This window comes from Maniola hyperantus, chromosome 18 (assembly GCF_902806685.2).
Source record: "Maniola hyperantus chromosome 18, iAphHyp1.2, whole genome shotgun sequence".
Lineage (NCBI taxonomy): Eukaryota > Metazoa > Arthropoda > Insecta > Lepidoptera > Nymphalidae > Maniola > Maniola hyperantus.
Window position 1 is genome coordinate 5358812 of NC_048553.1, and position 14700 is coordinate 5373511.

At 34.4% G+C, this 14700-nt stretch overlaps 3 protein-coding genes across 7 annotated transcripts in view; 2 read left to right on the forward strand and 1 right to left on the reverse strand.

Annotated features, from left to right (window-relative positions):
- Window positions 1-7710, forward strand: part of alt (aluminum tubes) — a 28728-nt gene extending 21018 nt beyond the window's left edge. For all 5 annotated transcript variants that reach the window (XM_034977839.2, XM_069504786.1, XM_069504787.1 and 2 more), the window contains 3 exons: window positions 2080-2175; window positions 2513-2575; window positions 3181-7710. In XM_034977839.2, the coding sequence (XP_034833730.1) occupies window positions 2080-2175; window positions 2513-2575; window positions 3181-3207 (186 nt within the window). In that variant the 3' untranslated portion in view covers window positions 3208-7710. The remainder of the gene's footprint in view (window positions 1-2079; window positions 2176-2512; window positions 2576-3180) is intronic.
- Window positions 7711-8489: 779 nt separating this feature from the next.
- Nxt1 (NTF2-related export protein 1) lies at window positions 8490-9160 on the forward strand. Its single transcript, XM_034978292.2, has one exon. The coding sequence runs from the start codon at window positions 8658-8660 to the stop codon at window positions 9072-9074; it is 417 nt and encodes a 138-aa protein (XP_034834183.1). The 5' UTR covers window positions 8490-8657; the 3' UTR covers window positions 9075-9160.
- A 1450-nt stretch (window positions 9161-10610) lies between these two features.
- On the reverse strand, window positions 10611-13856 carry LOC117990799 (lipopolysaccharide-induced tumor necrosis factor-alpha factor homolog). The gene is made up of 2 exons (XM_034978291.2): window positions 13183-13856; window positions 10611-12679 (listed from the first exon to the last, which is right to left on the reverse strand). The coding sequence occupies exons 1-2, from the start codon at window positions 13581-13583 to the stop codon at window positions 12565-12567; spliced, it is 516 nt and encodes a 171-aa protein (XP_034834182.1). The 5' UTR covers window positions 13584-13856; the 3' UTR covers window positions 10611-12564.
- Between the last annotated feature and the right edge of the window lie 844 nt (window positions 13857-14700).

A 14700-nucleotide genomic window follows, 5' to 3' on the forward strand; every position in this document is an offset into this window, starting at 1 on the left:
ACTCTGAATTTCCGGAATAAAAAGTAGCCTATGTCACTCTCACTTGTTATTTATACCCATGCAAAAATCACGTCAATCCGTAGCACCGTGGCGACGTGATTGAAGGACAAACCAACACACTTTTGCATTTATAATAAGGGTACTGATGACGAGACAAACTGCGCTCGTGCGTGTTCGCACACAATTATTTGTCTAAACTCAAAAAGTCCCTTTTCTATGTAGGAACCTCTGGCGTTTGCATACTCCTGCATTGAGAAAACGTTGCCTGCAATCATGTCAGAGGTACCCAAGAACATTCGTGTGTACAATACGTGTTTTATGTGGTGACTCCTGTGTCAGATGTGTGAAGATTTTTTTTTCAAATTTCAATTTGTGATGTCATGTTCCTACGTCCAAGCTACCGGTTGTTGGCTCACTTTTGTTCAAGGGATAGTGCTCTCTTTTTTATTTGACTACTGTGTCTCTCTTTATACTGTGATAGTAATGTGGATGGTTTCGCGACTTGCGGCGTTCCCCGTTCGTTCGGTGTTTTTATCCGTGACAAAAGGACTGACTCACTTGTTATGTCACTATTAATATAATAAAAAGTAACTAGGCCAGGCAAACCCTAACCTAACCTACCTAGATCGGCTCCTCCATCCCCATACCCATCCCAGACCAACCAATATCTAACTATTACAACCTTCCAATCAACATTCCTAACCAACAGTATCCACAGATAGGTAAAATCACATTTATTTATACAAATTGGAACGATATAAGAAGACTCACCGATTATAACAGCCACACAAATTAACTTTCAAAGTAACTGAGTCAAAGCGCCCTTTCACAACTTGACTCTTTCAGAGCACGTTGCGTAATGGATCTCCGATCTCTCATTTCGATGTATTCTCGATTTTCCCCCCTTCGTCGCCAAAAATTTTTTTTTAAAAACACGTGCTGAATTGCCATTGGTCAATTCAAACATGCTCGCAGGACTACCAACATAAAAACAGTACCGCCTACCGCCATTCTTGCGTTTACAGGTGTCAAAAGAGACATGGGGTAGGCAAGGCACGAAATGGCACACTACAAACTTCAGAAATGACAACTACATAATATAATATATTTACCAAAAATGGATAGGAGAATACAATGAGATAATTATTTTTGTATTTCCCTACATACAAAAATATTTCCAAAAATATCTTCATATTTGTGATAATAAAGGCTTATAAAGTTATAATTTAGGTATAGGCTGAAGTAAAAATATATGGATCTCAGCAAGTGCCGCTATTGTTTACATATCATAAAAACCACCAGTTGGATTACATGAATTTTTAAATCGTGCAATATATTTAGAAAAACGTATCTTTTACTATAGACATCTGACTGAAAACCCCCTAATGCATTTACTGTGGTGATGGTTATGTGTCAACATGGTGTAAAAAGTAAAAGGAAGGTTTAATAAAAGTTCTATGAAACATAGCTGTTGAACACATTATGTAGAGTCCGTTAAAAAAATGACTCCTCACACGCCATTAAATTCTCAAATGTCACGTCAAAAGTACGTTTCATCTTTAAAATAAGGATAATCGTACTTTTGACGTGAAGTTTGACACACAAAGTTAAAATGGCGAGTGAGGAGTCATGGGTTCCGTATCTCAAAAGGAAAAAGGAACCCTTATAGGATCACTTCGTTGTATGTCTGTCTATCGTGTCTGTCAAGTATAGGGTCCTTCCCGTTGACTTAGAATCATGAAATTTGCCAGGTAGGTAGGTCTTATAGCACACAGAAGGGGAAAAATTCGTGAATTTGTGGTTACGTCACAAAAAAACCAAAATATGGTCATGAACGTGTGGGAGTTTATAGTGTGCATCATATGAAAGTGGGGTGTCATACGAAAGGGCTTTACATGTACATTCTAAACAAGATATAATAACAGATTTTTATTTATTTTTATGCACAATAGTTTTTGATTTATCGTGCAAAATGTCGAAAAAGTACAACTGTAGTACGGAACCCCCGGTGCGCGAGTCTGACTCGCACTTGGCCGGTTATTTACGCATTATATGTATATTATTCTAACCTCTTTGCAGATGCAAAACAAAATAGATTCCCTGCAGGCGGAATTAGTGAAGTTACAGACCAGAAATCACAGTCACAGCTTTGCAGATGCAGAAAGAATCGCAGAGGTAGGCACATTTTTACATTGTCATTTAAGCCGGGCTTATATTATCTCTAGCTGATGCCCGCGACTTCGTCCGCGTGGAATTAGGTTTTTTAAAAATCCCGTGGGAAAAATCTTCTGGGGTAAAAAGTAGCCTATGTCACTCTCCAGGTCTTTATCTATACCCATGCAAAAATCACGTCAATCCCTTGCACCGTTGCGACGTGATTGAAGGACAAACCAACAAACAAACACATTTTCGCATTATAATAAGGGTACTGATTTTTAACAATGTGACTGGTTCTGTTGTAGAAGTCTGAACTCTGAACCAAATGATTAATAGCATTTTATTGGTTTCATAGGAAAATCTAATGGCTGGTTGTGCGGCCACTCGCGATACAGATATACACAATGGGCCACTTCAGGTGAGACTATAATAAATATTGTAAACTTTTGAAATATGTTATAATATTAAATGGTCTGCCCATCCACACTTGTGGTGTGTGCCAACGTGGTGGACTACCTTTCTCACTCTGAGAGAGATCCGGTAAAAACTGGATGATCGCGACTTGCGTGGATTTAGTATTTCAAAACTCCTGTGGAAAGTCTTTGATTTTCCAGGATAAAAATTAGTCCAAGTCCAACATTGTCCATCTCCAGAATGCAAATTTCTTCAAAATCCGCCCGTCCGTCCGTGCACCTATCGTCAAAATCTGTTAAATTAGTGGACCATGGAAAGTTTACAGACAAACAGATAAAGGACGCGAAAGGTTGAAATAGCAATGGGCGAGGGAAAGCTCCGCACACCCGCCCCGCCCCCGTGCTAACCCGGTGCGGGCGAGCGCGGGTGACGTGCGGGTGTGTGGGGCGTCCCCCCACCTCATACCCCAGCCATCAACCTATCGTGGACTATACTTTCGCATTAATAATATTAATATGGATTATTAACCTATTTGTGTCGATAATATAAAAAACTAACTATTCATTTAACCACGAAAAAAGCGATCCATATACCTTTCCTTATTTACAGGAACAGATTAAATTAAGCGAAATATAACAAATAGAAAAAGCAATGTACAACGCAGATTTAAGGCTGGAACTAACCGGCGGCGCGTGACGTCGCGTCTCCTCACTCACTGCCGCGCTATCGTTAAGGTATACAACCTGACCAGGAAGTCCACTTTACACGGTAGAAAGATAAGACGAATGTCAGGGCTTTGACAGCCCGTGATTGTTGGGAAGAAGCAGGCGTCGCTTTGCGGATCCACGATGCACAAGGAACAACAAGCTTAATTCACTGTAATCCACAAGACAAAACTGTATGGTACGATCGCAGCATGCGATAAGCAACGGTAGTCCTCCCGCTACTAAATGTACACGAAAAGCAAGCAATACGCACCACCACCACAGCCCACACAAATCTAAACACAACATAATATGTATAATTCACTCTGACACCAGAGCATCCTCAGGAGATGGAAACTCTGTAACACACAATAGCAATTATGTATTATGGAGTTTTAAAAAGTCTGTGTGGTGGTGGTGCATACTGCTTGCTTTTCCTGTATATTTAGTAGTGGGAGGGCGGACAGTATATATTGCATGCTGCACGTTATGCCATACAGATTTGTCTGTTTTGGCGAAAGCTTGTTGTTACTTGACTCCAGGATAGCCTGATTTCAAATTAATGCAATAATAATAGGATAAATAGTGTTTCTACTTTCTAATTTTGCATTTACAGTTTCAGATTTAGCCACTTTTTTGCATGCGATGTATATTGTGATAAGTTTGATAAGTAAGAAAATATTTCTTTCTAATTCGATTTTTAAAAAATCATTCATAATAATAGGATAATATTTATTATGAATGGTATAATTTTATCGCAATACTAACATTTCACATAGTACGTAATTGGTAACACCAAATTAATGTGTAAAACTTATTTCTCCTAATTTAAAGAATGGGATCAGCGAAATTAATAGCAGAGTGATGTTCAGAAAAGTAAAAATAATAATTGAACAAAATTACTTGAAATTAAGTTTTACAGGAGCAGCAAAAAACCGAATGAAAGCTTCTGAAACTGCACTAATTATACTGTTTTTATCAAATTCACGAACATTGGAGCACAGTTTTAGGTCATTTTGCTTGGAAATGAGTTCAAGTTTGTATTTAGTGATCGAAGTCGTGAACTTTGGACTTGATTTCAGTACAGTTTTAGGCCAGTTTGCTTGGAAATAACTTCAGATTTGTATTCATTGAGCCAAATGTTAAAGAAAAATGTATTTTGATCAGAAGTGTAATAACACTGTTTTGTCCGCCAACTCATTAAGCCTCATATAGTGGACTCCCTGATAAGTGAAAGTTTTATAGAGGATTTATATTGTATGAAGGGCACTCGTTATTTGAGTGTTAAAATTATTGTTAAGAATCAACGCTATAAATTATTAATAGTGGTGTAACTTTCCGATTTCCAATATTATCGTCTGCCTAGAGTACAACAACGTATACTTATTAGAAATTACTTTCAAATTAGTTTTAGTTAACCCATTTAAATGTTTTCAGCTGCAAATAGATAGTTTTATTTTTAAAAAAATTACATCATTTCAGTTGTTACTTGTAATACAAACAAAGAAATTAACCAGTGACAATACGATTTAAAGACGTAATTTTAATAATATTATCTTATAGCCATGAGGAGGAAGGAACACCTTTTTTATACCTTAACTGATATCATTATTTTTAAGTTTGACATTTCTAGCTGTCTTTTTAGCCTTTGGGATTAAAAAATAGACTATAATTACTTTACACAGTAATTACAAAGTCGTAAAAATTTAAAGACGTAAATGTAATTTGAATAATATTAGATATAATTATATTTTGGCGCAACTGTCATAAAATATATCTAATAACTAATAATTTATGTGCCTATGTAATAATTTTCTATTTTAATAATTTTGTATACAAGCCATTTATTTAATGCGGAAATTGGATAGTTGCAATAAAATAAAACTAAACTAGGAAATAGTAGGGATGTTGGCAAATATATCACGGAAAAAAGGAACAATGAAATTACAATGACATAAAATTAAATCCTAGTAGTTATTAAGGAACAGATAAGTTTCTGACTGCATTAGTGCGATAGTTTAATGTAAGTAAAGCAGCTTATGTTATTTCGTTGAATATATTGTATTGTATTCAATATCACGTAGCTTCAACAATGTGATTGTGATTTAAGTATCACTTTGTTGAATGTTTTGCAGTTTGCTACCACTTTTGTTTTGTACTAATTGAGGAGGTAAGAGAAGGGTAGGATTTTTTATATGGCAATTATTTAGTTTAATGCGACACGCGATTTAAAAAAACTAGTCATGTACAATGTACATGTCAGTACTCGAGTAAGGTAGGGTTCCATAGTCATGTCAGTTCTAAAAACTTTACTCAATGGCGTAAACCATTGTTTTTTTTTCATCTCACGCTTTTCAAGCTCAGGTTTTGCAAAAAAAAATCAAAATATTAATTTGGTTTTTTAACTGTATTAAATTTAGACCTTTCAGCTCTTGTAGTTTATTTTTAAAATTGCTGTGATACAGACCAACAGACGGAGAGACGGATTGGACGAAACTATAAGGGTTACTTGCTTTACTACGGAACCTTAAATATTAACTTTAAAACCAGATAGAATGATGTCTTGGCTCATTTAAGATAAAAAGGATAGAAGTTTTAATTTTTGACGCTCACCAACACACTAGGTACTTATTCGTGGCGTATATACACGTTAAAATGTCAGAAATGTGTATAATCCATACACAAATGTGGCTTTTTAATTAGTGAGGACAAAGTTCACGACAGTTAGGGAACTTCTAACAAAACGTCGAGGCTTCGACGTCACTGGCAGCCAGCAGGCATCGAATGTCAGTACATTTGACGCAAGTAGCCCTAAAGTAGTCCTATTTTTCGTTGATTTCTCGTCACCATAGCCTCATATCGTCAGTTCAGGATCAACCCCAGAATTCCTTCACTCTGTTCACTGGACAGGATCACTGTTTAGTATGGTTTTGTCATTAAATTGTAGTTCAGCTAGTTCCCTTTTTTTGAATCGCGCGTCGATCTTTGTTATTGTGATCATGTAATCAATATTTATAAGGCGAATAGTTTAATTAGTAATTTAATTTTCCATATTTTAAATTTTCCTGTTGCTTTTTATTACTAATATATTTTTAATATTTGACATAATTTAAATTTGCAAGGTGGATTATTTGGTATAACCGAATTTTAAATTGAGTGTGCATTAATCACTATTGATTTTAGGGAATGTTATTTACTATTCAGATGTATATTACCTATTTTATTTAAACTTTTGTATTAGTGCATAAATCATTTCGGTCAGTGCCTTAGAGTAAGTTTTGAATTTTAAATAAGCTGACTATTTATTTTCTAGGAAAGTGAAATGAATTAATGCATGTTTAATAATAAACTACTATTAAAATCGTATCAATATAATTTTATAATCTGCTAATGTGAATAAACTATGAAATCAATTACAAAACTGTAATATCGGCCTTACCACAAAAACCAACAACCTTCTAGAAGCAGTCTCATAGGTGTCGTTTTACCCAAATGTGCGTAAACCGCGCCAGCATCAATGTAGTTTGTGCCGCTACACGCATGCGTATTATGCACCAAGTGTACGAATTATTGTCTTCACTTTTAAAATACGAATGTATGAGCAGGCAGGCAGCCTGCAGTTTTATAATATATTTACAAAAAAACAAGCATTGAACCCGTTTTTATTTTAAACCTGACAGATTTCTCTAAAAAACCTGTCAAAATACCAATTTAGACCTGAACTGTTAAACTTACTTTATTTTTTTGTGGTCAGACGATAAAGGCTCCCCCACACAGGCGCGTTATTATCGTTCGATAATATCGCATGCGTTATTGCGATATCTGTTTTCAGTACATTTTGTATTAGGATGGTCATGTAGTTACACACTGCTGAGATAATACGTCCTACTTCCATTGTGGCGTTATTATCGCAGCAGTGTGTAACTACATGACCATCCTAATACAAAATGTACTGAAAACAGATATCGCAATAACGCATGCGATTTTATCGACCGATAATAACGCGGCTGTATGGGGGAGCCTAAAGGTGTCCTTGATCGTGGGATTGTATCGCATCGGCGGTAAAAATATTTAAACTATTTCAGCGACAAAAATAAATCAAAACAGAAACTGCATAGTTTTGTACAGGTTTTTAAAATTGTTTTTTAGAAGTAGCGGATTTTATGTTCCGTTTTTAAAAAGCCCTATTACTATGTAGCCTATATACACAGCATGTTCAAGTTCTCACGCTTTAATTTAAACATTTTTATTAAATACATCGTGAATCGCACACTTACTGAGAAATGCCGTGTCAAATGTCCTGTAATAATAGAAGTAATAAATAATAATATAAAAACTTAATTATTTTATATTAATTAAATAAGGCAATTTATATGATAATTCATATATTATTAGATAAAGACATTACCTATCAAATAAAGTATTTCTATGATGAGATGGTAGTTTTATTATTTTTTAAATACCCGTACAATGGATGATCTTTTAACTGTCCGGTTAACTGTACCATGGACAATTTCTTTTCCATCCATAGTCCGCGGGGTGATTACGTAAAACTTTGTAGTGGCAACAGCAACGCGACAGCAGTAGCAATACGATAGTTCATTGGCTGTCTCTCTTCTTATTTTGCTTTGTGGCTGTTGCTGTCTCTCTCTAGCCGGACGTTTGGCAGCAATGATCGCGAGATACGTAATCACCCGCCGGTCATAGACGTTTACTACTCGGTGGGTTGACTGAACAAATTACGTAGGGACAAAAGTAAACTATTCTATAAGTCCCGCAAATTGCTAATGCGCGTGGCTGCTACTTTATTGACGTCAGCACGACTGAAGTTTCGAACTGATGGTATCTTAATGGTATATTTTTACTTAAATATACGTCCAAATGACGTCATTTCGATGTTAGTGAGACATGGTTCCAGCGCAATAGCAATTTGCGGGACTTCTAATCACTATTATTAGTTCAATGGTTGTACTACGGGTAAAAGATCAATACTGTAATTTTAAGAGAAAGTAAAAACGAAGAACGCTTTTATCATTATTATGCCATTATTTATTTTGATTCGAGTTTTTTTTTCAACTCAATGTTTGACACATTTACAATGTTACTCATGACTACTGTAAGTAAAGTTAGTGGATTGTGCACTGTGGGTTGTGGTTTTTTGTTTTTTCATTTTTGGAAAGCAGTCGGCAGCACTGTTGAAAACGTCAACGTCAAATTGTCAATAAACCTATCTAAATTATTGTTCTTCTAATCTGTCATCTGTGTTCTTGCTCAAATTGTAAACAATTTTTATTAAATACCCTGTGTTATACAAGAAAATAATTGCAAAACTAAGCTTTCCTACATTAGGATACCTTGATATTATTTGTGATCAGTAACAGAATGGCTTCCGAGGTAGTTCTGAAAAATGTTGACAACGCTTGTGAAACTGCGGAAGAATTTACGAGAGTATTTTATAAACAAGTGGACAACAGCAGACACCTAACTTCAAAATTATATCTTGACACTGGGCTATTGGTTTGGAATGGAAACGGTATTCATGGGAATGAAAAAATCCAAAAGTTTTTAATGGATTTACCTGCCAGCAACCATGTGTTGAAGACTCTAGATGCTCAACATATAAAAGATAATTTGGTATCGAGCAAACTAACATACCTCATACAGGCCTGTGGAGATGTTACATATAACAATGATCAAGTGAAAACACCATTCCAACAGACATTCTTTGTTGTAGCAATTGAAGGTAAATGGAAAATTGCATCAGACTGTTTTAGGTTACAAGTGCCGTATAACAATTAAATAATCTTAAGAATAAATCATAGCTAAGAATGCATTATTGTAATAATTAGTACTTATTAAGTAAATAATAAAACATGAACACAGATTATTATTTTTTCATCTAAGTACTTGCATAAAATAGTAAATACAAACCTCATCAGTAACACATTTATGTACATAAGTATATTATTATTTTTGACTGACTTCATAAATAGTAGAAACATTCAGGCTTACTAAAGCTATTAAGCTATAATTTGGAGTAACTGCCTAAGTAATAGTTACAATTGGAACAATAGTGATCAGCTTTTTTAAAGGTTGAAAATGCATAAGGAATTGTGGCGAGACAACACAGCATACACCAACTGAAAAAAAAGTTTAGAAAATAGTCACGTGTGCAAGTTTTGCAGTTAAATCAATAACATACTAGCTTTTGCTAGCAATTTCGTCCACAATACTACTTAGTAATTTTTAGCCTACTAGATGATGCCTGTGACTTCATCTCCGTCAATTTAGGTTTTTAAAAATCCAGTGAGGTCTCTTTAATTTTCCAGGATAAAAAGATATAAACTATGTCCATCCCCGGGATGTAACCTACCTCTACCAAATTTCATCAAAATTGGTTGAACAGTTGGGCCATGAAAAGCTAGCAGATATACAGCCAGAAACATTTTCACATTTTTAATATTATAGTGGATGAATGTAACTTCAGCTGATCGATTGTGGTAGAATGACAGCTACAATTACACGATTTCGATGACGACATTCTTTTTATTTTGTTATAGCTAACTCCACTTTAATACTTACAATGTTAGTCCACATATGAAACCTGCAAGCATGTGTTTTATGAGAATTAACGAATTGCACAGATGTAAGAGTCCTTTTATGACAACTTGGACAATTAGAGTAAACAGGCACATTCTTAAATGACTGCTGAACTATTACTGTTTGGTGTATAACAGGTTGCTCTATTACTGGAGCTGGGGTGGTTGTATCTACCATTGTGTAAGGTGGTGGCAGATCTCTGCGCTGGATTGTCTCCATATCTACACCCAACTGTGCCATTTCTCTGTCCGTTCTTTCTGTATCCATTTCAGTTTTAACAAAACTTCACATTTCCCTCAACAATTTGATGATCAATATGATGATTTCAAGTAAAACTTTATCTTACAGCCATTTTAGTTATTATCTTATCAGGACAGGTAACCAAATACCTACCAGATAAATAATGTATATCTTGTCATACCTTTTATGTAGGTATTTTTTGAGAAAATAAAGAAAAATACTTTTGTTTTAGTCATTTATTTATAATTTACAATAGGTACAATAATCAATATTAAAGTTGTGGAAGAATTGTTTGAAATATTAAGTATAAGAATGAAAAATATCATAGGTGTGATTTTAAATACAACTGGTACACGGCTCGGGCTACCTTTCATACAATGTCTCTGAAATAGGCTCTCATTTTCACATTGTACCTACATACTGTTATTGTTAAATTGTCATCGTCTCAATTCTTAACCCATCACCAGCCCACTACTGAGTATGGGGTCTCCTCTCAAAATGAGAAGTGTTTAGGCCATAGTCCACCATGCTGGTCAAGTAGAACTTAGCACACCTTTGAGAACATTACGGAGACCTCTTAGGCATGCAAGTTCCCTCACGATGTTTACCTTCACCATATTATTGAAGTGCTTAAAATGCCCATATAACAGAAAAGTTAAGTGGTGGTGCCCATGATTGAACCCCAGACCACCCAAATAGGAGGTTGAAGTCTTAACTGCAGGGCTATCACTGCAAATTTTTTGATATTGTACATTAAAGCCTTAAAAAACTTTGTGCAGCATCGATGGAGGAAAGGTTAAAATCAAATGTGGGCAAATAAAATTAAAATAATTGAAACAATAAATAAAAAAAATGCGTTAAGTACAATTTCAAAACTGTCAATAGGTATTTGCCCAGATTAAGATAGGTAGATGTTTTTATGAGTTTTAACAAGTTTTACAATTCAGATGCATTTAAATATGTATTATGCTTTATATTATGCATATTATACAATAAAAATTAATATTATAAAAAGAGCATAGGTAGATGACAATACTAATACTGCCAACAACAAGCTATTTTTAATCTTTATGTTCCTTTGTTCCTTAATGTCAAACTAAAACCATACTAATCGCCCAATGTAAAAAGGTCTAACAAAGGATTGAAAGAAAAGCCTCTCATGAAAGGAATTCAAGAACCAAATTACAATGTTGTTTTCTCCACTGAATTGACATTGGAGAAAACAACGTTGTTGAAAAAAAATGTGGGCAATATTGTTTTATAGGCCTGTTAATTGCATGTAATTTTTGTTACTCCACACTTTTGAGAACAGTATCATATCACAGTATAATTATTATGTCAATTAGTTGTAAAATGTAACTATAAATACTACTTCCCATGTTTTAATTTGTAATATTATACAGACAGAATGTTGGATGATTAGTATTGTTTAATAACAAATTTTTATTATGGACAGTAGCATTAAATTAAGGAAACTGAAACGATAAGTAAAACATGATTACATCCAGCTACACCTATTTTTAAAAAACTACATTTCCTGTATACAAAAATAGTGTCTTATTTACTAATACATAATAATTTAAATTAAAACTATAATATAAATTGCAAAGTTCATAAAACACATTCAAAACTACACAGTACATACAAATTATTCATAAGAACTAACAAAAAGAATATTGGGTCACCATCCAAAATACACACTGGATTTATGGTGTTAAATACTAGAGTTTAATATTATAATAGGTAATAAAGATTTTGATTGAAGGCAAAAGGACCCATTTTTTAGTTTACACTAAAATACAAAAATAAATATTATAAAAATAAAATGGTATAATAGTACCTAATAAAAAATGTTACAAAAATAATTAAACTTGTAAGTATTACCATCATAAGTCCTTAACCCTCAACTTCATTAGCTTGTTATTTAAATTCACAAATGGCACCAGAGTACATTACATTTTAATATACAAATCAGAATATATACATATGTAAACAATCAATAGGTAAACAAAATTTTAAACAAATCCACTATAAATTAATATGTTATGTAATATCTTAATCAATATATATATATAAGGAAAACTGACTGACTGACTGATCGATCAACGCACAGTTCAAAATACTGGACGGATCAGGCTGTAATTTGGCATGCAGATAGCTATTATGACATAGACATCTGCCAAGAAAGGATTTTTGAAGACTCAACCTCTAGCGTGGTAAAATAGGTTTTCAAAATTTGTGTCGTCCACACGGACGAAGTGCGGGAATAAGCTAGTTTATGAAGGATAAAATAATAAGTATAACATTATATTGTCATAGTTTCGTTTTTCGCAGATAGCACATAATTTTTCTTTAGATTTTGCATTATATCATGCAATAATTACTTTAAAATAATTAAGTATATTCATATTGAGGGATATTTAATTTGTGTTAATATGAAAAAGTAAAACTAACATTTGTTACTTTTTCCAATGAAAGTGCTACAGTTGGGGCAGTAATGTTCAGCATCCTTGAAAGCATCGAAGCAATATGGTACAAGTCCGAGGCAGCACAATGAGCAGACCCTGTAAATAACATTTTATTACAAGAAGCAGAATCTAAACTTTAAAAGCTTTGGTTATAAGATAAGCCATTACTGTCAGAAAATTGTCTTTGTGATATCATAGAACTAACTGTTGCACTCACTCTGCGAATATGAGAAGCAGACATCAAATCTGACAAATTAATGAGTCCATAGGGTCTAGTACATAATATATCATTATGAACAGTGTCTTCCCATGCATGTCAGAATTTTTTCTACAATCTCTGTATGCAGACGGCCTTCGTGTACACTTTTTATTTAGACTGATATTATTAATTAACATTAAAAATACTTATTCAAATAAAACTACTGTGTATTTTTAACAAATTATTACTTATTGAATAGAAGCAGGCGTTACTTTGCGGAAGTCCATGATATGCAATGAAATTTCATTGCAAATTATTACTTAATTAAGTAGTGCAATAACTTTAGTTATCAAAGCCTTTGACAATCAAGTCTTTGAAATAGTATTACATCGGTACTTACATTGTAATCACACAAATAGATCCAGCAACCAGGTGAGTATGCCAGGCAGTTGTGTATGTAACTCTTGTGGTGACCACTTTGCCACAGTTGTAACAAGTTACAGTAGTGGGTTCACTGCCCACAGCTGGCGGCATCACCACTCCCACAGGCACCGATATACCCGGCGGCGGAGGTATATCGCCCGCTTGAGTCGGAATGTTGTTCACTACAGGATGAGGGTAAACCCCCGGCGCAGTAAACTGCTTCGGCTGAAGAAACGCGCCCTCCGCAGGGGCAAAAGGCTCGCTTGGCGGTGCTACGAATCCGTACTGAGGGTTACCAACCACAGTGGCATAAGGTGGTGGAAGATCGTTTGGATTAGGGGGAGCACTTGAGGTATTGGGTGGTAAATTCGTAGCCATGTTGAAGTGACACTAGAAGTCACTGATTATAATAGTGGTTTTATTTAGCACACTAACACTGAATTGTTTAATTAACTATAGCACTGCTGAATGGCAAATAAAAAGGCCCAAATCACAGTCGATTGAAAATAATTAATAAACAAACACTCAGCAAAGAAAATAGCTTGCAATATTTCGATTTTAGAATTATGATAAAGAAATGATTCAATGTGATTCAATGATTACAGATTCAGGGAAAACAGGAAAATTATTGTAGAGTTGTTGACGTCATCCACAGACAAAGTTGCCATTCTGCTATCAAAAAAATGCACTAATAAACCCAACTTTCGAGTCTGGCAACGAAAGATGAGACTGGAAAAGCGCGGCAAATTTAAAAAATGTCAGGTAGTATCAGTATGGCAGCTCCAAAGAAGTTTGCTTATTTTGAAGTACTTGAAATATAAAATCCATGGGCAGCATCCAAGGGCAGCAGAAATTGGCATGACATGACAGACACTGAGATACAGCATAACCCTGCTGGAATAACATTCGTGGGAATAACCTAATTTGATAGAATAGAAATAAAAAAGTAATTATTAATAAGTATCAAATTAGTTAGGTTATTCCATCTGTCATATTAATTTTGGAGCTGCTATACAGATATTTTTTAAATTTGCCGTGCTTTTCCAGTCTCATCTTTCGTTAGCACTCAAGTAGATTGTGCTACAGTAAAAACGGGTACGATTGATCTAGTAGCGGGGTTTTTTTTGGATGCAACTAAAAACTTTTGCGTAAATACTTATGACTTTTGTGAAATTAAGTTTTCCTAAAAGTTGCTAAACAATAGGCTACTTGACACTTTTTTTAAGTTGGTCTTAAATGGTTAATATTTGTCCTATTATATCAAAAAAATTAACACTATATTTTTTTGCGCCCTAAAAACCGTAAAACTTTAATTTAAAAATATTTTTTTCTTAGACAGGTAAAAACACTGTCGGCCATGTTTGGCCGATAGATTATCTGTGCTCTGACGTCATGCATTTGTAAACAACAGCATAACCTCCCAAAGTTTAATAAACATGACTTCTATACTAGTTTACATGAAAAATATAGTAATTATCGTTATTGTATCATCCAA

Coding starts and splice junctions, on each gene's coding strand:
- Nxt1 (XM_034978292.2), top strand. CDS start 8,658: ATGGCTTCCGAGGTAGTTCTGAAAAATGTTGACAACGCTTGTGAAACT.
- LOC117990799 (XM_034978291.2), bottom strand. CDS start 13,583: ATGGCTACGAATTTACCACCCAATACCTCAAGTGCTCCCCCTAATCCA. Junction 12,680..13,182: donor TCTATTTGTGTGATTACAAT/GTAAGTACCGAT, acceptor TGTTATTTACAG/GGTCTGCTCATTGTGCTGCC.